This window comes from Oncorhynchus gorbuscha, linkage group LG12, assembly GCF_021184085.1.
Source record: "Oncorhynchus gorbuscha isolate QuinsamMale2020 ecotype Even-year linkage group LG12, OgorEven_v1.0, whole genome shotgun sequence".
Classification (NCBI taxonomy): Eukaryota; Metazoa; Chordata; class Actinopteri; order Salmoniformes; family Salmonidae; genus Oncorhynchus; species Oncorhynchus gorbuscha.
Window position 1 is genome coordinate 77,097,638 of NC_060184.1, and position 25,646 is coordinate 77,123,283.

The window sequence follows — 25,646 nt, forward strand, 5'->3', positions numbered from 1 at the left end:
ACAACAAGACCACACAACATGGCAGCAACACAACATGACACACAACATGATATCAATACAACTTAACAACACAACATGACAACAACACAGCATGGTAGTAGAACAACATGGCAGTAGCACAACATGGTAGCAGCACAACATGACAACAACACAGCATGGTAGCAGGACAACATGGTAGCAACACAACATGGCAGCAGAACAATATGGTAGCAGCACAACATGACAACAACACAGCATGGTAGCAGGACAACATGGTAGCAGGACAACATGGTAGCAGAAACAACATGAAAACAACACAGCATGGTAGCAGCACAACATGGCAGCAACACAACATGACAACAACACAGCATGATAGTAGCACAACATGGTAGAAAACATAACACGGCAGCAGCACAACATGGTAGAAACACAACACGGCAGCAGCACAACATGGTAGAAACACAACATGGTAGCAACACAACATGGTGGCAACACAACATAGCAGCAACACAACATGGCAGCAGCATAGCATGTTACAATAGCAGCACAACGTGGTAGCAGGACACACGGTGCCAATATTGTTAGGCACAGAATTCAACTGATTGTAAACATGGGCGAAAAAGCCAGTCTGTCACTCGGAGACAAATCAAAAGGCTGCAAAGGGATAGGAGGAATATGCAAATTGGAAGAAGGTATCATTGTGGGATGTAAAAAAAGATACTCAAATATACATCTACAGAGGATCTACTTTGTAAGGCCTCGCAGCAAGCGACGTCTTGCGAAAATAAAGACAGCAACCTGTCATGAATTATATCAAAGTGACTGTGCTGGTGTAATGTTATTTTTATGATTGTATTGCTTGAACAATTGTTCACAAAGTGGCTGTGATGTATTTGTATTGATATTGCTGCATTATGGTTGGGGGAGGGGGGGGGGTGTCTGCAGGCTTTCAGCTTCGTTCTACTTCAGCAGATAAGCTGCTTCCTACTGAGGGGGGCCAACGAATGCACACCACTTTTCATCAAAGGCGAACACTAATGATTCAAGTTTAAATCATTTTTGTGCCTCCCTGTACTCTTTCCAGCAAGGAATTCTGGAGAAACGTGTAGTGTTCAACATGAAGGACAAGACTTGTAGAAATATTCAGGATCTTTAACTTTTCCCTTTTCTTCTTCTTCTTCTTCTAATTAGTACAGAAATTCTGTTATCTTTCCAGTACTATGTAATTCACTGAACAAGCGCACTCGAGAGCAAGGCCCTCCCTGAAGATAAAATATTTGTTTCACTTGCCCTACTTAAATCCTTTACATTTAAACAGAAACAGACTGGGTTTTTTTGGAGTTGAACATACATTTATTTTAATTTTTATTTTACCTTTATTTAACCAGGCAAGTCACTTAAGAACAAATTCTTATTTTCAATGATGGCCTAGGAACAGTGGGTTAACTGCCTGTTCAGGGGCAGAACGACAGATTTGTACCTTGTCAGCTCGGGGATTTGAACTTGCAACCTTTCGGTTACTAGTCCAACACTCTAACCACTAGGCTACCTGCCACCTCCACACTCTAACAACTAGGCTACCCTGCCAGCTCTACACTCTAACCACTAGGCTACCTGCCACCTCTACACTCTAACCACTAGGCTACCTGCCACCTCTACACTCTAACCACTAGGCTACCTGCCACCTCTACACTCTAACCACTAGACTACCTGCCACCTCTACACTCTAACCACTAGGCTACCTGCCACCTCTACACTCTAACCACTAGGCTACCTGCCACCTCTACACTCTAACCACTAGACTACCTGCCACCTCTACACTCTAACCACTAGGCTACCTGCCACCTCTACACTCTAACCACTAGGCTACCCTGCCACCTCTACACTCTAACCACTAGGCTACCCTGCCACCTCTACACTCTAACCACTAGGCTACCCTGCCACCTCTACACTCTAACCACTAGGCTACCTGCCACCTCTACACTCTAACCACTAGGCTACCCTGCCACCTCTACACTCTAACCACTAGGCTACCCTGCCACCTCTACACTCTAACCACTAGGCTACCCTGCCACCTCTGCACTCTAACCACTAGGCTACCCTGCCACCTCTACACTCTAACCACTAGGCTACCTGCCACCTCTATACTCTAACCACTAGGCTACCTGCCACCTCTACACTCTAACCACTAGGCTACCTGCCACCTCTACACTCTAACCACTAGGCTACCTACCACCTCTACACTCTAACCACTAGGCTACCTACCACCTCTACACTCTAACCACTAGGCTACCTACCACCTCTACATTCTAACCACTAGGCTTCCTGCCACCTCTACACTCTAACCACTAGGCTACCTGCCACCTCTACACTCTAACCACTAGGCTACCTACCACCACTAGGCTACCTACCACCTCTACACACCACTAGGCTCCTAACATTCTAACCACTAGGCTACCTGCCACCTCTACACTCTAACCACTAGGCTTCCTACCACCTCTACACTCTAACCACTAGGCTACCTACCACCTCTACACTCTAACCACTAGGCTACCTACCACCTCTACACTCTAACCACTAGGCTACCTACCACCTCTACACTCTAACCACTAGGCTACCTGCCACCTCTACACTCTAACCACTAGGCTACCTACCACCTCTACACTCTAACCACTAGGCTACCTCTACACAACCACTAGGCTACATCTAACCCACTAGGCTACCTGCCACCTCTACACTCTAACCACTAGGCTACCTGCCACCTCTACACTCTAACCACTAGGCTACCCTGCCACCTCTACACTCTAACCACTAGGCTACCTACCACCTCTACACTCTAACCACTAGGCTTCCTGCCACCCCATGATGTAAATGACTACGGTTCAGTGGACGGATTGTTAGTTTCCATCGTTTCAGACGTTCCAATAGATGTTTAGAACATTATACCATCTTCACTTTGACATAAAGTCAAGGTTTTCGTCTGCAACCTTTACTCATCCAGATTTCTAAGCCAACCAGGTTGGCTGAACATAGGCTACTGTAAGTATGATAGTTGAGCTCATTGCCTGGCAAATAAGTTGTACCCCAAAATGATGCAAAACTGTATTGGAAGGGAGCTACTTCAGAACAATAAGAACTGAAAAATATAAAGTGACAAATTATACATAATCTGGTTCTGATCTCGGATCAGATTTACGGTTTAAGCTCAGCCTTACAGACAAGACCAGGTGGGAGGGGGAAACATATTCAGGACCATCGGAATGGGCCACGCCCTCCAGAGTGAAATGACACAATTGTCAAAAGTCAACATCTTGTCTGGGGGTTGTCGTGCTAGTCTGACACAGCGTAGCATCTGTAAACTCTCCTCAGCCTTCTGCTCTGTCCCTAAGGGGACAAGACGCCACAGTGGCCCAGATCCTAATGGTGGTGTATAGAGGGGATTTTTTGGGGACCAGGTCACCCCACCAAAAATAGGAATGACAGATAAAGGACACCCAACCATTCCCGGCCTGCGCTGGCACTCCTCCATCACCACCACCAGAGCCTGGGCTGTTTCTGGGTAGATGACTCCAAGAGGGGCATAGTCCACTCTACTCTCTCTCTGTTGAGCAAACACTGGCCTGCCGGCTGTCGCAATATCCACAGAGCAACGTTTTCACGTTGATTCCCCCTTCGCTTTTTTTTTTTAGGAGGTGACTCATTAATGCATCTGTGGGGGTTTGGTGGGACTGCAGAGTGTGCAAACTGAATATTCAGGAAATTACACAGATGGAGATCAAACAATGGACCATCATCAATCTCTGTCACCAACCACAGGTATGGGAGGGGAGGGACTTTATCCTGTTGAGGGTTGCAGAAGGGCAGAGTGAGTGAGTGAGTGAGTGAGTGAGTGAGTGAGTGAGTGAGTGAGTGAGTGAGTGAGTGAGTGAGTGAGTGAGTGAGTGTGTGTGTAAACCTAACCTTAACCATTGTAATTAACCCTTCCCCTGACCCTATCCTTAGCCCTTTAATCTAACTCCTAACATAACCCTAACCTTATTATCCCCTAAATGCAACCCCTAGCCTAGCTAACATTAGCATTAGCCACCTAGCCACCTAGCTAAATTTAGCCACAACAAATTGGAATTTGTAACATATCATACGTTTTGCTAATTCGTTTTGCTAATTCGTAACATATTGTACGTTTTGCAAATCTAGGTCCAGTTTCCTGATAACGATGAAACTTAAACTTGTGAGTGTTTGAACAATGTACCAATCAGTCGACTTGTTACGAATTGAAACTGAACGGATTTTTTAAATATATTTTTTTATTTCACATTTAATTAACCAGGTTGGCTAGTTGAGAACAAGTTCTCATTTGCAACTGTGACCGGGCCAAGATAAAGCAAAGCAGTGTAACACAGACAAAAACACAGAGCTACGAATATGTAGCGATGGCCAGCCGACTAGAGCATACAGGTCGTAGTGGTGGGTGGTATAAGATGATTTCGTAACAAAACGGATGGCACTGTGATAGACTGCATCCAGTTTGCTGAGTAGAGTGTTGGAAACTATTTTGTAGATGACATCACCGAAGTCAAGGATCGGTAGGATAGTCAGTTTTACTAGGGTAAGTTTGGCGGTGTGAGTGAAGGAGGCTTTGTTTTCAAAATAGAAAGCCGATTCTAGATTTGATTTTGGATTGGAGATGTTTAATATGAGTCTGGAAGGAGAGTTTACAGTCTAGCCAGACACCTAGGTATTTATAGTTGTCCACATATTCTAGGTCGGAACCGTCGGGCAGGCGGGTGCGGGCAGCGAACGGTTGAAAAGCATGCGTTTTGTTTTTACTAGAGTTTAAGAGCAGTTGGAGGCCACGGAAGGAGTGTTGTATGGCATTGAAGCTCGTTTGGAGGTTAGTTAGCACAGTGTCCAAGGAAGGGCCAGAAGTATACTGATGTCGTCTGCGTAGAGGTGGATCAGGGAATCGGCCGCAACAAGAGCGACATCATTGCTTTAAACTGTGTCTTTACAGGAGCAGTCTCGTGCTGAAAATTATTCCAGAATATTGGGGAAAGAGCTCGCTGTAGCTCTTAAATCATTTAGCGTCTGCTAAATGATTTATGGCTATTCATATTTTTTACACAATACAGTTTAACCATCAAGAGAAGACTGTAGTCCATTATGTATTCTAAGTGTTTGTATAATGTTAGCCATGTGTTCTGTATTCTAATTGTTTGTATTATGTTGTCCATGTGTTCTGTATTCTAAGTGTTTGTATAATGTTAGCCATGTGTTCTGTATTCTAAGTGTTTGTATTATGTTGGCCATGTGTTCTGTATTCTAAGTGTTTGTATAATGTTAGCCATGTGTTCTGTATTCTAAGTGTTTGTATTATGTTGGCCGTGTGTTCTGTATTCTAAGTATTTGTATTATGTTGGCCGTGTGTTCTGTATTCTAAGTGTTTGTATTATGTTAGCCATGTGTTCTGTATTCTAAGTGTTTGTATTATGTTGGCCGTGTGTTCTGTATTCTAAGTGTTTGTATTATGTTAGCCATGTGTTCTGTATTCTAAGTGTTTGTATTATGTTGGCCGTGTGTTCTGTATTCTAAGTGTTTGTATTATGTTAGCCATGTGTTCTGTATTCTAAATGCTTATAATATGTTTGCCATGTATTCTGTATTCTATGTGTTCTCTCTTGCTATTTTTTATGCAATGTTTGACTATGTAAATTCTGCATTTCTTCAGTTTGTGTAAACTGTGAGCAAGAATAAATAAAGCCAAAGCTGCTTGTTCCTTCATTTGCTATAGAAAATATCAATGTGACCTAAAAAATAGGATATAATGACAATGGTTTATTACATGTCCCCAAAAAAGTCAGATATAGGACAGACACTTCCGAACAAGTTCCTTTAGATATTTTTTTGGGGGACTATCTGTTATTCCATGTTGTGAATCTGTTGTTCCATGTGTTTGTATTGGCTAATAGCAGTAAGGCCAAAAATATGTTTTTATCAAATCCGTTTTTAATATATATTTTTTCTTCACGGGGTCTTAAAATTCTAAATCATATAGCAAAATGATGTTGGGCAATTAGTCCTGGCTCGCAAACGACATTCCAATTAATCTCAAAGGTGGTCGATGGGGTTGAGGTCAGGGCTCTGTGCAGACCAGTCAAGTTCTTCCACACCGATCTTGACAAACCATTTCTGTATGGACCTCGCTTTGTGCACGGGGGCATTGTCATGCTGAAACAGGAAAGGGCCTTTTACAAACTGTTGCCTCAAAGTTGGAAGCACAGAATTGTCTAGAATGTCATTGTATGCTGTAGTGTTAAGATTTCCCTTCACTGGAACTAAGGGGCCCGAACCATGGAAAACAGCCCCAGACCATTATTCCTCCCCCTCGGGGAGGGGGAGCTTGCAACACTAGGGTTGTGGGTTCGATACCCACGGGGGACCAGTACGGAAGTGTATGCACTCACTACTGCAAGTTGCTCTGGATAAGAGCGTCTGCTAAATGACTCAAATGTAAGTGCATTTTGCCAATTAAGACAAGCAAGCTGTAAATAGGCTTGTAAAAGTTCAGTGGCAATTTTAGCATGTAACTCTTTGTGAGGCAAAAAAATAATGTTTTAGATGCATGCCAGCAAAGCCACAACACAACACAACACTAAACAATACGTTCATTCCATTATAACGGTGACCAACGGTGCCCACAAACTGATAAGGCCTACATAAAAGCTGTCCCAACAGCAGAGCTTTCTTTTCAGCACCATGGAGTGAATCCTTAAACCACTGCTACACCTTTGCAATCAGCGGAGCATTGTCTTTCAGCATTAACAGTTCATTTATTTTAATTTGCTACCTTTTTTTTTTCAGCCGACACGGCTGACTTTCTACTGACAATTGAGATGAACAAATGGATAAGTATGTGAACTCTCAGGAAATGTATACATCGGCACGAGAAGGCTTGCTTGGTCTGGGCGGGGTTTGGTACCAGCGGTACCAGCCAATCAGACGGGTTTCCCTCAACCATGGACTAGCGAGAGAAGTTGAGACAGTCAGTCTGGAGTAAAGTCTCAACTACCATGGATGCAGTACCTTATTCTCTCGTGTTAATAGTCCTGTTCTTTGGGACTATGATTCAAGAAAATGATGGTAAGTGAGCGAGGTTATGTCTGGGGATTTTTTTTGTTTTGTTGTTGATTTCTTTTACATTTTATTTTAATAGGTTGTGGACACGAAGTTGATTTTCCCGGCGTCGGTTGTTTGCTCTTTGTTTTCAAGAAGCGGCAGCCTTTTAAAAAGACTTCTCAAAGATGGCGCAGGTCAGACTCGGAGCAAAGCGGCGCTGTCAGAGCCCATGTTTATTGTTGAGGAGGAAAATATCTATCTTTTTTTTGTTGAGGACTTTGGCTTTAGTCCAGGATCAATGCGCGAAGTCATTTGTAAACATGATGTTTCCGAGCTTTGACTGACTTTTTAAACTAGTAACTTGTTATTTCTCAGTCGAGCAAAGACTTTAGTTTGTATCCCTCACATTTGTTTGTGTTTTATTTGGTCTTAATCGTTCATTTCTCGTGCTGGACACTGACCGAGGAGTTAGATGAAGAGAACCTCATGGCAGAAATGTCCAGGCAATGGATGTGTGTTGCGTTTTTGTCCGTGTAGCTAAATAGTCACTGTTAATAAACAAACTGCTCCGGTTGGCTGTCTATTTTGAGGGAGGATTCCCCTTTTAGTTAACTTGCAAATACTTCTTCAATCGAAAGAGATTTGGTTTATAGTTGAACTTGACACCGTAATGGCTATACAGTTGGTTATAATGAACCTATTTTAGCTAGTCTTTTTGTTGTTGCTACAATATGCAGTTGCAGGTCACTCATGCTTTTTGTTTTTGTTGTAAAACAAGGTTTTAACGCCGTTGACAAAAGTTAAACGGCAAAAAAACTAACGTTATCTAGTGACTGATCTTAAGGGGGATGTTTAAAGTCATACTCATTGTACGAGCTGAACTGGCAAGACAAATTGCATCTCACTCGTGGTGATTTTCAAAAATAGCCAATATTTCCTTGACACACGGATTTCTGGTAACATTGTGGCTCAGAGGTGACTCGGACACCCCCTAGATAGTAATGTGGGCTAATTGTCAGACCAAGTAATTATTATGTAACTGACTAGTCGTTTTTTATCAGTTTGATGAATTTTGCTCGAAATTGAGCAGGAACTGCTACTAAAAGTGTAGAGCTGGGCAGCTTTAAAGTTCTCGTTCAACATTTTATCCATGCAATTGAACATCGTGAGACAACCCCCTAACAAGGACTTGGACCCCCCCCCCTCTTCTATGCTTTCTAAATTCCTAATGTGTCGATTATTGTACATTCCGTAACAGCAATGTGGCTGACAATGTGCATTCACACGTTTTTACGAACCTTGAGTTCCTTCATCCTAAATGCCATTATTGTTTAATTAAACACACATATTTGTGAATACGGTCAGCCTGTGATTACCACAAACGAATTTAATGATTAACTAGAATATAGAGTAATTCTGCTGGTTTGGAGGAACCTTCTGATATTCCTTTGTGTGGACGGAGAGTCGATGGAAACGTGATTAATACAGTCCCAGCTCACAGCGCTTGTATTTTGATCACGTAAAGGGAACCGTTCCCATACGTTTTAACCAGTGTGCTTTTTAAAAGAATGTTATTACATGAAACTCAATTGTTATGTTGACCTGCAGAGAGGATTTTTTTGTTGTTGTCCGTTTTTGAAATACGATTGACATGCTTTCGGTGACGTGGGAGCTTAAACGAGGCCGGGTGTATTTGCATCAGAATGAAATCCATATGCTTGATGCATATAATCCTACGGATAAAGGAGCAGACCACTTTCTCAGATTGAAGGTGCTGGACTATTTTTTTTGCGGGATTTCATTTACTTATTTTTACACCAATAAGAAGCTTAGCATCTAGGCGATCTATGCATTTCTGGGAAGCTGTTGTGTGTAAAATAGGGGTGGGGGGGTTGGTGAATCTGTACATCCCCAGTTTACCTCCCCTAGAATATTTGAAGCTATCACCGCTGTCATAAATGATGCACAGCGTCAAGATACATGGATATGAAATAGTTAACGTAAACACACGTTACGTGATAGTAGTGCTCACCATGCAGTCGGTAACATGCATGACACTTCCCTCTGAAATCGGACAATTGTCAGTTATATTGGACCTCCTACCAATGCTGTTTAGGCTTCATCATGGTGCTTCTCTCTTCTAAACGGACTCTCTAAACAATTCCATCTCCTTTAGCTGCGTTGGATGGGGCATTTGGTGACAATAGCAGTTCATTTCACATTATCTGTTGATACAGCTGGTGTTTGACCTTTGCGTCCTCCAGTGACCTTTTGCAAACCTCTTTACTGTCCGGCGTCCAGCTCCCGTGGTGTTCAACAATCCCGTTGTGCCCGGCTCAGAGCCCCCTTTAATTTGCGATCTGCTCAAAACGTGCGTTGCTTGCTCCCCGCATACTGCAGGTAAACAGCGCATGTTCATCAGGGAAATAAAAAAAATATGCGCAGCTTAGTTTAAGTGCTAGATCTCCATGTTACCGATAAGACCACATCAAAAGCTTTAAGCACCTGTGCTGCCGTGTCGGCATCAGAAAGAGGGATAAACTCCAGGCTGCAGCAGCACAGTGCAGAGCAAGACTTTTGAATTCAGTCACATTCCATAACCCCACTCCTCCCCCAGTCAAAAAGGGGTGTTTGCTATGGTCAATACAGTACATTTGCCTGTTGGTCAGAGGAATGTGAAACATTTGAGTGACCGACCCCCAAACTGCCTCTTGTCCTTGGCGTAAGGCACCACAACTAATTTGAGAAGTTGTATTTGTGCCCAGCTGTGATTGGATTCAGGGGTAGTGATGCATTCAGACGGCCCCCGCTTTTACCCGGGATCAAGAATTCTGCTGCGACTAGTTTAAAAATGATTATTTAAAACAAAACACCTTTTCACATGAGTTCCAAATATCTCTAACGGTCTCCTCAGCGTGAGTTGTTTTATGAACGTGATGTCAGAATGCACTCACTGTTCTAATGTGTGATTTGTTACGCAACACTACAGTTAACACACGCTGCCTGATAATTATCTATAGGCAATGTTTCGTCTTGTCAATTTCAAATTATTTTCGGAAACTAGTTTTATTTCCGAACAACAGTTTAAATTGAGGTGTGGTCCGCCCTTCTCGTTAATTCACATAGAGGTAGCCTATTTCTGTGTTGAGGACAATTTTATTTTTGAGGCATTGCCGAGTCTGACAAACTTCTCTCTTTGAGGAGAGCCCAAGTACTTCCCTAGTTTTTCCACAGGTCAAGTATGCAGACATTTACGCAGTCTTGCACGAACTGGTACATTTTCTGTCTGGAATTTATAGTTTCATTCACATGTTTTCAAGTACTGGTGACATCTAATGCATTCTGACTATTGCATACATTATTGTAATGGACACATGTGTGTAAAATGTGTGTAAAATACATTTTTTGAAGGTTGTACTGATTTACAATGAGCTAATGATATGCTGTTTGCCAGCTATGTGTGGCGCCATGTTTTTTTTTACATTATACAATGCATTCTGGGTGTCACGTAAACGTCTGTCAGACCAAAGATGTTCTACTGAGGTGAAGGAATGGCAACTCATCTTTCAAGCAAACTACCGGAAGTGAATGATCGTACACGACCCCCCCCCCCCCCCCCGTCTGAGCGACGACACCTGTCTGAGCGTACGCTGCATGGATCACTGTAGAATGATCACACCTGTCTGAGCGTACGCTGCATGGATCACTGTAGAATGATCACACCTGTCTGAGCGCTGCATGGATCACGCTGCATGGATCACTGTAGAATGATCACACCTGTCTGAGCGTACACTGCATGGATCACTGTAGAATGATCACACCTGTCTGAGCGTACGCTGCATGGATCACTGTAGAATGATCACACCTGTCTGAGCGTACGCTGCATGGATCACTGTAGAATGATCACACCCGTCTGAGCGTACGCTGCATGGATCACTGTAGAATGATCACACCCGTCTGAGCGTACGCTGCATGGATCACTGTAGAATGATCACACCTGTCTGAGCGTACGCTGCATGGATCACTGTAGAAGGATCACACCTGTCTGAGCGTACGCTGCATGGATCACTGTAGAATGATCACACCTGTCTGAGCGTACGCTGCATGGATCACTGTAGAATGATCACACCCGTCTGAGCGTACGCTGCATGGATCACTGTAGAATGATCACACCCGTCTGAGCGTACGCTGCATGGATCACTGTAGAAGGATCACACCTGTCTGAGCGTACGCTGCATGGACCGCTGTAGAATGATCACACCCATTTGTTGGTACATGTAAAAAGGGCTGAAGAAAAGGAGAGACAGAATGCTGCCAGAGAAGGAGTACATTGGAAATAGTAAAGGACTACCTGTTTTGCAATCTGTTTCAATCAGTCGCTGACTTCCTGTCCCCCAAATGCTCTACAGACACTCGTATTAAAGCCACCGGGTGAATTGCTTTTGTCATTATCCTTTTATCTGGAGGATATTTCCAGAAGCAATTTTGGCTAAGTGCCTTTTCTCAAGGGCAAAACAAAAAAACTGTACCTCTACCCCTCCCCTATTAGTATGAACTTGACCCATCTAGCCCATAAAACTCCTGGCCATCATGATGGAATGACGTGCACATACATCCATACAGCCGGAACTACTTTCCTGCATTGAGGTGTGTGTGTGTGCGTGTGTGTTGAATGGGGTTGGCCGCCTCTTCAGACCTTCCAATCACCTCAGCTGACTGACACATGCTTCGAATAGCCTACCTGCTATGAACTCACTTTTTTTTGGGGACGGAGGGGGGGGGGTCAGTTTACGTAACAGTATACAGCCCACTTGAGTCGGTGCTTTTGAACACTCCCCCGACATGTGCAATTTTTGAAAACCGTCAACTTGTGTACATAACCACACGGCACAGTAGCTCCACCGCACTGAGTAGTTCAATGTGTATCGGATTTATCTGCCTCTGCGGTGATAGGAAAAAGCCTCCCGACATATAAATGTGCTGCTGAGATTATCCCCACCCCACATCTACCACTGTTATAGCAGGATTGTTTTGACTCATGGTAAACTTTCATTAGTCTTTTCTGGTTTCATCCTACAGTAATCTCTGGTGTGAATTCTCCAGTCCCACGGGGAAACGTGTGTCCAGTTCAGTGTGTGTGTGCGTGGCAACATCTATTTGGTTAATGGCTGAATGTGGATGCTAGCTTTTTGTTTGTGTTTTTACTACTGCAGTCCACTCTCTTTTTGAACGGGCTGTGTCAAACATAAAATGTGCCCTCTCAGGGCTCCCTCCCTCCCCTCTAGCAGCAGAAGGGAAGGTTTTACGACTCCTCGGTGTGCCACTGAGGCAGCTTGGTGAGCAGGGTATTTATAAAGAACACTCAGTCATATGCTCTGACATGCAAGCAATTAGTAAGGCCTATGCAAAGAGAGGGGCGGAAAAAAGTTGCACTTAAAGGGGCAATCTGCGATTTTTATTTATTTATTTATTTGTTACATTCTTTTTTTATTATTAATTATTTGACTTTTAAATTAATGATTCATAGCCATTTTGATTCTTGAGCATAAATGCGTCATGAGCTTAGTTCAACTGTCTAAGCTAATCGGAACCCAAAATATAAGCTTGTAAACAAACACTGTATTGCCTCGACATGGTTAAAACTGTAATGCTGATATCATGGATGGTCAGTCCTTGGCTCCATAGCCCTGAATTTGAGAGTGGTTACATTTCTCCAGCCCTATCCCATAGCAGTTTACCAGAAACAGTGGCAGCATGGCAATTCTTTTGTTTGTTTTTAGTTTGAATTGCAGATTGCCTCTTTTTTTTTTTACACATTGACTAGTACTCACTGTGTGACTTACTGCTCTCTGAAGTGTTATTAGCAGGTCAGGATAGTGGCAAACACCAGTAGAAATGCAATGTACAGGCCAGGCATACACAGACAGTTCAAACGGCTGAAGTATCCTTTCATATCTTGAACAATAGTGAGCTATAGTCACCCACAAACCCATTGCAGTATTGATAGTTGAAATTTTGGCCTTTTTGACATTTTTTTGTTTGGATGAATAAGTGTTCAACCGTTTTGGAAGGAGTTTCGCTTTTTCAACACACTAAAGACATTGGCCGACTTATCTTGATGAGACTAGATGGTGTTTTTCTGTCCAATTTTTATGGGTGAGATTGTGCCTTTAAGCTCCATGCTCAACAATTGCAGGCAGGCAGGCAGCAGGCAACAAACTCATCTAATCTTGAGCACATTTGGAATAAAAAGCTGTGTGTGTGTGTGAGATATATAAATAAATAAATTGTTTTCATTATGCAGATATTACTACCTTGAGGTATTTTGTGGTCTCTTTTGCGAAAACATCTGTTGCTAACCGACTCTCATCCCAGTGAGTCAGTGGAGCATCTGCTCTGGTGGGGCTGAAGGTCTCTGCTGAACAGCTGGCAACAACGGGAGACTTTCTCTTAAATCAACCTGATGCATATTCATTAGAGGGCTCGTTCAGCCATCAACATGTTTATATTGAATGTCTGCTCGCTGGGAATTGCCGTCAACAGTATTTAAACTCACTGCTCCCCTCAACGCACCTGTGAAAAAGAATATTGGCCCTTTTTTTTTTACAATTTTATTTTGACTTTCTGTTTTAACCTACTAAGAATAACTTACAAATATTATCATAGCCAGTTATTTTTGACACGTAGGCCTAATTGAGAGAACTAACTGATATGCTTCCTTTTTTCCACACCAGTTCCTTTTTGAGAGTCCTAAACCCTGAGCTTGTGCTTTTGTTTCTGCTTGAGCAGCCAGACAATGTTTTGGTCTGAGAGGACGGTCCACCTCGCCCATCCCCACATCTTGTGTGGACAAAAGCAATGGAGGGAATGAGAGAAGGATGGGGAGCGGCGCAGGCCCTGCCATAATGGGGCAGACCGGGGGAAGCGCATGGGAGCGGGGCAGGCCCTGCCATAATGGGGCAGACCGGGGGAGCGCAAGGGAGCGGGGCAGGCCCTGCCATAATGGTAGGGGCCCTGCTGTAATGGAGGGAGCAGGCCCTGCCATAGTGGTAGGGGCCCTGCCAGGCCCTGCCATAGTGGTAGGGGCCCTGCCATAGTGGTAGGGGCCCTGCTTTAATGGAGGGAGCAGGCCCTGCCATAGTGGTAGGGGCCCTGCCATAATGGAGAGGGCTGCCATAATGGAGGGGAAGGGGGCAGGCCCTGCTATAAATAATGGAGGGGGAGGGCCAGGGAGTGGGCAGGCCCTGATGTTAACTGTTAATTGGTTGGCCCTTAGCAGCCAAAAATACATTTGACCAGTCATGCTTATCGGTCTATAGGGTAATTTGCATAATTTTGTGCAATTTCAATTGGCGCGTGTGTATTTTTGGTTAGTTGACACGCATCTTATTTATCACATGCACAGCATACAGAGCCTAGATTGAGGAGAGGAATACCCCACCACCTGTCAGACAGCATGCAGAGCCTAATTAAAGCGCACAGTCGCCATTTGGGTCTATCCTGCCTACCGTTAACTATCGGCGCATCACCCACCACTTTGCTATGTGAACTGGAGGCAGCAGCGTAGTGCAATGTGAACTCTGAACGTTTGACTTTACTTCAAATAATGAGGCATGCCTTGCTTAGTCATAACAACAACCCATCATAGTTGTTGATATTAGATTCCTCCTCTTTCTAAGAGATTTCTAACAGAAATTTTAATGTCTCTCAACTGTTTGCATTAGGTTTAGAACTGTTTTCTGCGAATTGCGTTTTGTTTGAAAATGACGTTTTTATTAGCTACTTAATTACAGGAGTTGCATGTACACAATAATAGGCTATATAGCCTCTTGTTATTGTTGCATGTTTCCATTTAAGCTCTTAATTAAAAATGTCAGGTCCTTTGTATGAATGCATAGTATCAGAGAGGAAGAGGCAAAGCAAGAGGTTTCACTCTCGCCAGAATCAGTCAAAAAAAAAAGTGTTTCTATGGGTTATTTTGGACCTAAGCTTGTCGCCTTCCTTCCCGCCTTGGGCCGACTCCCATTGTTAGGGCGGAAACATAAGTATCTCGTCATTATATACAGACCTATAATAGTATTTTGCTGGTCACGTCATTTTACTGTTTTGGAAACAATTTAACCGTTTGTTGACTGGTAGATTGAGGGTTTGTTTGTCGGTAGCAAAATTGACCGAACTTAGCCATGACTGAGAAGCTCCATCTGACCATCAAAATCCACAAACTAGCACTTTGCTACGTTTTGTGCACAGCAGGCCAGGTACTTATCAGGACAAAGAAACCAGAGAAATCCTAATTTCTCACTTCTTATTTATATATATTTTTACCTTTTTATTTAACTAGGCAAGTCAGTTAAGAACAAAGTCTTATTTACAATGATAACCTACTGTTCCTAGGTCAACTGCCTTGTTCAGGGGCAGTATACGGCAGATTTTTACCTTGTACACTTGGGGATTCGAACTTGAAACCTTGCGGTTACTGGCAAATGCTCTAACCTGCTCGGCAAAAAACATCAAAATCAAATTGATTTATATAGCCCTTTGTACATCAGCTGATATCTCAAAGTGCTGTACAGAAACACAGCCTAAAACCCCAAAAAAGCAAGCAATGCAGATGTAGAAGCACGGTGGCTAGGAAAAACTTCCTAGAAAGGCCAAACTTAGGAAGAAACCAATAGAGGAACCAGGCTATGTGGGGTGGCCAGTCCTCTTCTTGGCCATGTTCTGTTATAATCTCCACCCGGCACAGCCAGATGTTCAAATATTCATAAATGACCAGCATGGTCAAATAATAATAATCACAGGCAGAACAGTTGAAACTGGAGCAGCAGCACGGCCAGGTGGACTGGGGACAGCAAGGAGTCATCATGTCAGGTAGTCCTGAGGCATGGTCCTAGGGCTCAGGTCTTCAGAGAGAGAGAGAAAGAAAGAGAGAATTAGAGAGGGCATACTTAAATTCACACAGGACACCAGATAGGACAGGAGAAGTACTCCAGATATAACAAACTGACCCTAGCCCCCGACACAAACTACTGCAGCATAAATATTGGAGGCTGAGGCAGGAGGGGTCAGGAGACACTGTGGCCCCATCCGATGACACCCCGGACAGGGCCAAACCGGAAGGATATAACCCCACCCACTTTGCCAGAGCACAGCCCCTACACCACTAGAGGGTTATCTTCAACCACCAACTTACCATCCTGAGATAAGGCCGAGTATAGCCCACAAAGATCTCCGCCATGGCACAACCAAAGGGGGGGTGCCAACCCAGACAGGAAGATCACATCAGTGACTCAACCCACTCAAGTGACGCACCCCTCCTAGGGACGGTATGAAAGAGCCCTAGTAAGCCAGTGTCTCAGTCCCTGTAATAGAGGGGAACTGGCCAGGCAGAGACAGCAAGGGCGGTTCGTGGCTCCAGAGCCTTTCCGTTCATCTTCACACTCCTGGGCCAGACTACACTCAATCATACGACCCACTGAAGAGATGAGTCTTCACTAAAGATTTAGCATACGTGTAGGTATGTACGGCAGGACCAAATCGGAGAGATAGGCTTGCTCCAACCTATGTAATGCTTTTGTAGGTTAGCAGTAAAACCTTGAAATTAGCCCTTGCCTTGACAGGAAGCCAGTGTAGGGAGGCTAATATGATCAATTTTTTTTGGTTCTAGTCAGGATTCTAGCAGCCGTATTTAGCACTAACTGAAGTTTATTTAGTGCTTTAGCCGGAAAGTAGAGCATTGCAGTAGTCTAACCTAGAAGTGACAAAAGATTAAGGATTAACTGTTCTGCATCATTTTTGGACAATGTTACGTAGATGGAAAAAAACTGTCCTTGAAACCGTCTTGATATGTTCATCAAAAGAGAGATCAGGGTCCAGAGTAACGCCGAGGTCCTATTTATTTGAGACGACTGTACAACCATTAAGATTAATTGTCAGATTCAACAGAAGATCTAGCTACCTGCTAGCCTACCTGCTAGCCTACCTGCTAGCCTACCTGCTAGCCTACCTGCTAGCCTACCTGCTAGGCACCTGTCGCCCCACATGAACCTCTCCAAACCAAAAGACAATTTTTTTAAAGTATAAAAGGGACAACTCTTAAATGATGGTTATGAAATATACCAGAAACAAGTGTAGCAGCTTGTGAACTCTGGAAACAACGTGTCCACTCAGAATGAGATAATGGAGGGGGAGGAAAACTGGCGTAAATTACTGTAATGTTTTACTGACGTTAACAGAAATTAGTGTAACCAAATGACAGAGATTAACGGTACATTTTACTAATGGTGACATGCAGTACCAGTCAAAAGTTTGGACAAACCTACTCCAGGGTGTTTAAAAAAAATTCTACATTGTAGAATAATAGTGAAAACATCACAATTATGTGAGCACAGGGTAGCCTAGTGGTTAGAGCGTTGGACTAGTAACCGGAAGGTTGCAAGTTCAAACCCCCCGAGCTGACAAGGTACAAATCTGTCATTCTGCCCCTGAACAGGCAGTTAACCCACTGCTCCTAGGCCATCATTGAAAATAAGAATTTGTTCTTAACTGACTTGCCTAGTTAAATAAAATGTTAAATAAATAAATAACAATTATAAAATAACTCTTGGAAGCATGTATTAACCAAAAAAGTGTTAAAACAAATCACAATATATTTGAGATTCTTCAATGAAGGAGTTCCCACATATGCTGAGCACTTGTTGGCTGCTTTTCCAGTATGTATTTACTTTCAGAATTTAGACTTGAGCTAGCAGACTGGTTTAGACCACTGTGACTTCACACCACATCCCTCCTGTCCTGCTGCCACTTCTCTCAGCCTGGTCTAGTCAATGAGAGTTTGGCTACCCCAAGGCTGACTGGGTGGCGCAAAGCACACAGACCACCCCAGCCATAGGCTAAGCTCTGGAGCAGAGCGGGTTACATATTTATTTTATTTTTAGATTTTTTTATTTTATACTTTTTAAAATTTATTTTGACAGGGAAGTTTTATACTGAGACTAAGGTCTCTCTTTCAGTTGAGCCCTGCATAAATAACTCAAACATATTTATTTAGAGATATAGATATTAAGAAAAATACATTTATTAACATAGAGGTCTCTTAACATTTATCTGAACAGACCAATGGGGGCCAGAACATCTCATTTCATTGTAAGATCTCTTCCACATTTCAAAGCCTGTGTGTCTGTAACATCTGCCAGTTGTAAGGTTTCTAAGTTGTTCCACATTCAAAGTGTGTGTGTGTGTGTGTGTGTGTGTGTGTGTGTGTGTGTGTGTGTGTGTGTGTGTGTGCGCAAGGAAAGGCAGCGGCTCAGACAATTTGCATAGTAGTGTAGAGAGGATGAGGTCGCACCAATTTGGCATAGAGAATGTGATACTCACATTGTGTGATTTATCAGCAAGAGAGAACTCTCAGTCCCAGGTGAACATTGTTTCAAGTATAGTGTGCTAAATCGAAGTAGGTCATCTGTTATTTCAGTGTTCGCGGTGGTGACTGGCTCTGTCTTGTTGCCCTCGGCAGGAGAGGACCAATGCCTGACCCGGTTGGTCTGAGTGGATTGTCATAAACTCTTGAGATTTAAAGAAGAGCATTGGTACAAGATAAAACTGTAATTGGAGGCTACGCCGACTTAAAGGCACTGTCCTAAAAGAGTTTTATAGCCACACACTCGAAGATGGGATGTGTATATCAGTGGGCTTTCAACAACAAAAGATGTAGCCAGTGATATGTTAACATTACAATAGTTGTTGATTTACATGATATGCTGAGCCCCATCAAGGAATCATATTCAAATTGAACAAGATTACCTTTTTCTAGAGGAGTTCTACTTCTGTAATTTGTTTTAGTATCACGCCTGTAAATCGTACTGTGCTTTTTTTAATGAATGAAAAATTCTGACGAAGAGACAAAGTAGGCCTACCCACCATTTTACTGTAAGAGAACGCACAGGCTATCAATTGGCGCAGTCGTCTATACAACACAAAGAAACGAGGACTCCTTTCTCTCTTCTCTCTCTCTTCGCTGCTGCATAGCAATTGAACGGGTCGCTCTGCTATTGAATGCGAGATAATTCAATTACCTCATTAGAGGTTGCAGCCACAGGCTCCAAAGATGTGAAAATCCAATTGCCATTGATTTCGGAAATCTGAGGCCGTTGTCTTTTTTGCTTCTCTTTTTGCAGTGAACCGGTATTAGATTTAAACTTTATACCATCCTTTTCATTTGCAGCCTCTCTGGGGGGGGGCTCTTCGGTGCAGCAGGCACTTGAAGCTTGGACTTAGCAAACTACACCCCCCCCCCCCAAACGCTGTTAGAAAATGGCTGATTTAGTCATAATCAGATTGTGCGCTATGGAATGAAGTTAATTGGAGGCATTAGAGGACTTCAATGACTCCAGATGATATGAGGCTCTAAAAATGCCAGTGTAAATCACAAAGGTCTTGCTGTTGCCGAAATGCATTATTGACGACTGCATGTTTCATTCAGATAAATGTGCCGTCGCCCTCCGAAACAAGTTTAACCCCCGTGCGGCTTGCTGCTTACCAGAATTGGACCCTTATCAGTGTGAAGTCAGCCACGTTCTCTGCTCTGGAGAAATCTCTTGATTTGGTTCTGACAGTTAGGCTGGCCTAGGTCTGTTCAGTTATCGTCTAAACAGCCTTGCTGTCAATCAGTACATCTTCTTTGAACCTGGACCAGACTTTTCCTAAGCGCCTCCTAGCAGCAGTTCCCACTAGATGGCCAAGCTGCTAAGTCAAATTCGGCTCTATACGGTGCATTTGGAAAGTATTCAGACCCCTTGACTTTTCCCACGTTTTGTTATGTTACAGCCTTATTATAAAATGGATGAAATCGTTTTTTTTTACCATTTATAAATCTTCACACACTAACTGATAATGACAAAGCAGAAACAGTTTTTTTTTTTTTTTTTTGCAAATGTGTTAAAAATACAAACCTGAAATATCACATTTACAATAGTATTCAGACCCGTTACTCTGTACTTTGTTGAAGCACCTTTGGCAGCAATTACAGCCTCGTGTGTTCTTAGGTATGATGCTACAAGTTTGGCACACCTGTATTTGGAGAGTTTCTCCCATTCTTCGCTGCAGATCCTCTCATGCTCTGTTAGGTTGGCTGGGGAGTGTCGCTGCACAGCTGTTTTCAGGTCTCTCCAGAGATGTTCGATCAAGGTTCAAGTCCAGGATCTGGCTGGGCCACTCAAAGACATTCCGAGACTTGTCACGAAGCCATTCCTGCCTTGTCTTGGCTGTGTGCTTAGGGTTGTTGTCCTGTTGGAAGGTGAACCTTCGCCAACAGTCTGAGGTCCCGAGCGCTCTGGAGCAGGTTTTCATCATGGACCTCTCTGTACTTTGCTCCGTTCATATTTCCCTCGATCCTGGCAATTCTCCCAGTCCATGCTGCTGAAAAACATCCCCACATCATGATGCTGCCACCACCATGCTTCACTGTAGAGATGGTGCCAGGTTTCTTCTCAGACATGATATTTGGCATACAGGCCAAATAATTCAATCTTGGTTTCATCAGATCAGAGAATATTGTTTCTCATGGCCTGAAAGTTCTTTAGGTGCTTTTTTGGCAAACTCCAAGTCGGCTGTCGTGCCTTTTAAGTGAGGAGTGGCTTCTGTCTACCTAATGTTCCAGGCAGCCTGTAACCAGCTGCTTGCTCTCTCTGGGTCAAGGCCAGCATTCGTTTTAGCCTCAAATCTCTTAATCCACCTGCCTATGGTCTGGCCTAGTCGCCTTAGTGGTTTTAAGGTTTCCTTTACCTAGTAGTGACAGATGAGACGGTGAGCTGTGCCCTGTGTGCTAGCAGCCTCTCTAAGTGTTAGGTATGCTGTTTAAAAATGTCTTAGTTCTGCAATCCTGTTAACGGGATCGATATGACAACAGGCAGTGAAAGTGCAGGGCGCCAAATTCAAAACGACAGAAATAATAATAAATACAATTCCTCAAACATGCATGTATCTTATACTGTCTTAAAGGTAATCTTGTTGTTAATTCCACCACAGTATCCGCTTTCAAAAAGGCTTTACAGCGAAAGCACCACAAACGATTATGTTAGGTCACCACCAACTCACAGAATAATTCAGCCATTTTTCTAGCCAAAGAGAGGAGTCACAAAAAGCACAAATAGAGGTCAGGTCAGTACAGGTGCATCAAAGCTGGGACCGAGAGACTGAAAAACAGCTTCTATCTCAAGGCCATCAGACTGTTAAACAGCCACCACTAACATTGAGTGGCTGCTGCCAACACACTGTCATTGACACTGACTCAACTCCAGCCATTTTAATAATGGGAATTGATGGGAATGATGTAAATATATCACTAGCCACTTTAAACAATGCTACCTTATATAATGTTACTTACCCTACATTATTCATCTCATATGCATATGTATATACTGTACTCTACATCATCGACTGCATCCTTATGTAACACATGTATCACTAGCCACTTTAACTATGCCACTTTGTTTACTTTGTCTACACACTCATCTCATATGTATATACTGTACTCGATACCATCTACTGTATGCTGCTCTGTACCATCACTCATTCATATATCCTTATGTACATGTTCCTTATCCCCTTACACTGTGTATAAGACAGTAGTTTTGGAATTGTTAGTTAGATTACTTGTTGGTTATCACTGCATTGTCGGAACTAGAAGCACAAGCATTTCGCTACACTCGCATTTAACATCTGCTAACCATGTGTATGTGACAAATAAAATTTGATTTGATTTGAAGTCACAACTGGAGAATTCCTATGTCTGTAGAGAAGCCATGGAACGCAGGTCGCTATCATGTGAAATGCACGTGACCAGGACCTGGCTCTCTGCCAGACCACTGACTCAAAGAGCTCCCATCTGGTTCCACAACACAGTAGAAGCCTCATTCAAGTTTATAAAGACGGTTGACATCTAGTGGAAGCCCTAGGAAGTGCAACTTTATCCATATCCCACTGTGTATTCAGTAGGGGCTGGGTTGAAAATTGACCAACCTCAGATTTTCTACTTCCTGTTTGGATTTCTTCTCGGGTTTTTGCCTGCCATATGAGTTCTGTTATACTCAGACATCATTCAGTTTTTAGAAACTTGTGTTTTCTATCCAATAGTAATCATAATATGTATATATTAGCAACTGAGACTGAGGAGCAGGCCGTTCACTCTGGGCACCTTTCATCCAAGCTACTCAATACTGCCCCTGCAGCCATAAGAAGTTAAAGATTCACTTTTTTTTTTCTCCACCCAGAACCAGAGTCTGTCTCCTCTCTTGGGATAGAGGATGTGAGCCCTCGCTGCCTTATTGGGATGCAAAACTACATTTCTGCTAGAGCATCCATAAGTGATTAGGTGTGATATGCCTGAGCTGGTACAGTGTCCCTGAATCTGGAGGGCAGGCGGTGGTCTGATTCGTAGAGCAACGCACCGCCATGCCCCAATGGGCACTCTGTTGCTACTACCCCAGCCCAGAATCCTTAACACACCTATCCAATCAGGGTTGTGTGAAGCCCCCAGTGCGCTGAGCACATTTATTTTGTTGTATCGGGCAATTCCGCAGTAACAGAATTACGTGGAGAGGGGGGGAGGAGGAGATGGGGGAGGATGCCCTGGGGGAGGATGGAGAGCCCTAGGGGGGAGGATGGAGAGCCCTAGGGGGGGGAGGATGGAGAGCCCTAGGGGGGAGGATGGAGAGCCCTAGGGGGAGGATGGAGAGCCCTAGGGGGAGGATGGAGAGCCCTGGGGGGGGGGATGGAGAGCCCTGGGGGGAGGATGGAGGAGCCCTGGGGGGGATGGGAGGATGGAGAGCCCTGGGGGGGGGATGGAGAGCCCTGGGGGGGGGTTGGAGGCCCTGGGTGGGGGTTGGAGGCCCTGGGGGGTGGAGAGCCTGGGGGGCCCTGGGGGGAGGATGGAGAGCCCTGGGGGGGGGGAGGATGGAGAACCCTAGGGGGGGAGAACCCTAGGGGGGTGGAGACCCTAGGGGGAGGATGGAGGATGGAGGATGGAGAGCCCTAGGGGGTGGGATGGAGAGCCCTGGGGGAGGAAGGAGAGCCCGGGGGAGGGAGGAGGAGGAAGGAGAGCCCGGGGGGAGGGAGGAGGAGGAAGGAGAGCCCGGGGGGAGAGCCTGTGGGGGGAGGGAGCCTGGGGGGAGGAAGGAGAGCCCGGGGGGTGGAGAGGTGTAGAGGGGGAGGAGGATGATGGAGAGCCCTGGGGGAGGAAGGATGGAGAGCCCTAGGGGGGGAGGATTGAGAGCCCTAGGGGAGGAAGGGGGAGGAAGGAGAGCCCGGGGGGATGAAGGTTGAGGAAGGAGAGCTGGGGAAGGGTAGATGGCTCAGGTCTTGCTTGAATTTGAAACCTGTCTGGAATCCATTTCAGTGCACTAGCGACAAACCGGCGAGGCTATGTGCAGCGTCGCTGGTAGCTCATTTGTAACTAGCCTGTACCATTTGTACAAGTCAGGTTGCTTAGTCACACCTCGGGCCCTGCTCTCATGCTGCGCCGCCAGTTCCTGCTTTCAGTACATACACTGCTAGAGTTCTCTGGTTGGTAGTACTAAAGTCCGTTTAGAAAGGTTGATGTAACATATTCATTATATTTGGCAGGTAGTAGTAGTGATGGCACAATTACTGTATAATTGTGAAATCTATGATTCTGGAAGAAACCTGGCATAAAAATAACCATCATTACTTGTATTTTGAGTCCATTTCTGCGGTAGTGTTGTCACAATACTAGAACGTTTACTTCGATACCAGGTTTAGTGTCACAATACTCGATACCATCGTGATACTTAATAGATAAACTCTCTGTTCAGTTGTTGGGCATCTTGAGTTCAATATCATTACATTCTTAAACATTTTACATCAACGTTTTTCAGGGACAAACATAAATGCATCAATTTGACTTTGGTAAAAATAATCTAACTACGTAATAATTTAGTTGATTGGTAAATCTCTATTGATTAACTGGGTAAATCCAGATGTAGCCTAGGCCTATTAACAGGACAGGTGAATGCATATTCACCTGTATATGAGTCTCTAATCTGAAGTTTAGCATTGCTAACAAGTACATGTAATATCCCATAGAGAATGTTACCTAAATGCTAATGAACACGTTGCAACCATTTTTACACAGTCTCTGACCTGAAGTATTCACTGTACAGACAACCCAGCTCATAAAGTTATACAAGTAACTACAGTTTGCTGCACGCACAAAATAAATATTTATCCAGGAGGGGATTCTCTGCTGTTACCAAGTGGTGCTTGATTTTGGAAGAAGCTAACCACTTAACTAGATGGCTAACTAGCTACAAAATTAGCAAACCAAATGCAGAACTGCAGAGCATTTTAGCACATTTTAGTCAGATAACTTAATAGTTGTTATAAGATATCTAGCTGGCAAACATTTACTTGTTAATTCCATACTGTAACTTCTATGCAACATGAGTGGGGAGCTAACATGATGCACCCCAGACTGCCAGTGCAGGCTAAGTGGAGCAGGCATGGTGTGCGCTACATTAGGTGGTTGGCTGTGCTGATACAGGCTTGATCCGGGAGACACATTTGACAGAAGTACCGAAATAAAAAATTATAGTACCGAACTGTTTTTCTATTCATCAAAGAAGTGCCGTAGTTTTGGAATACCGTTCAAAACTATAATGTGGTAACATGAACTCTTTACAACGTGATGAAACAACCAAGGTGTTGTATCAAACAAGTATTTGGTAGTCTAGGCAACACCCCCCCCCCCCCCTGCAGCAGTACATGCAGTCAGAAGCTGTCACTGCCCTAGGTAGTAGTGTGATTTACTCATCAGTTCAGATGTGCCTCCTATACAGATTCATGATGAGTGGATGCCCTTTCTGTTGATCTCAACGTATTCCAACCAGCCATGCATGCTCACAACACAGCCCAGCCTTCCTAATGTCCATCTGGCAGTTGTTAATTTGATTCCACTAAATACTTGCCCAGACTGCTGCCTCAGGTAATGATTAGCAGTGCTTGTCTTTTTAACTGGAGGTTCCTGAAGGCGGGATAAGGGGGTACCTGGGAGACAGAACGATGTGGGGGGAACATAGAATGACGTACCTTCTCTACTTTTTACGCATCAGCTCGGTACAAGTGTAAATTATGCGTCGGAACTCCAGACTTAGATTGGACCAAATTCATTTCATGCCCTCCCTCCGCTAGAGTGTTGACTAGAGGTCGACCGATTAATCGGAATGGCCGATTTTTAATTAGGGCCAATTTCAAGTTTTCATAACAATCGGAAATCGGTATTTTTGGCCGCCGATTATAAAAAAAAAAAATGTATTTTATTTAACTAGGCAAGTCAGTTGAACACGTTCTTATTTTCAATGACTGCCTAGGAACGGTCAGTTAACTGCCTCGTTCAGGGGCAGATTTTCACCTTGTCAGCCCGGGGGATCCAATCTTGCAACCTTTTATAGTTAACTAGTCCAACGCAATTAACGACCTGCCTCTCTCTCGTTGCACTCCACAAGGAGACCGCCTGTTACGCGAATGCAGTAAGCCAA

The 25,646-nt window shown here is 43.9% G+C and overlaps 1 protein-coding gene across 3 annotated transcripts in view; it reads left to right on the forward strand.

Moving 5' to 3' along the window:
* The first annotated feature begins 7,037 nt into the window (after positions 1–7,037).
* The window catches only part of LOC123991414 (TGF-beta receptor type-1-like), an 83,292-nt gene continuing 64,683 nt past the window's right edge, over positions 7,038–25,646 (forward strand). For all 3 annotated transcript variants that reach the window (XM_046292990.1, XM_046292991.1, XM_046292992.1), the window contains exon 1: positions 7,038–7,119. In XM_046292990.1, the coding sequence (XP_046148946.1) occupies positions 7,050–7,119 (70 nt within the window). In that variant the 5' untranslated portion in view covers positions 7,038–7,049. The remainder of the gene's footprint in view (positions 7,120–25,646) is intronic.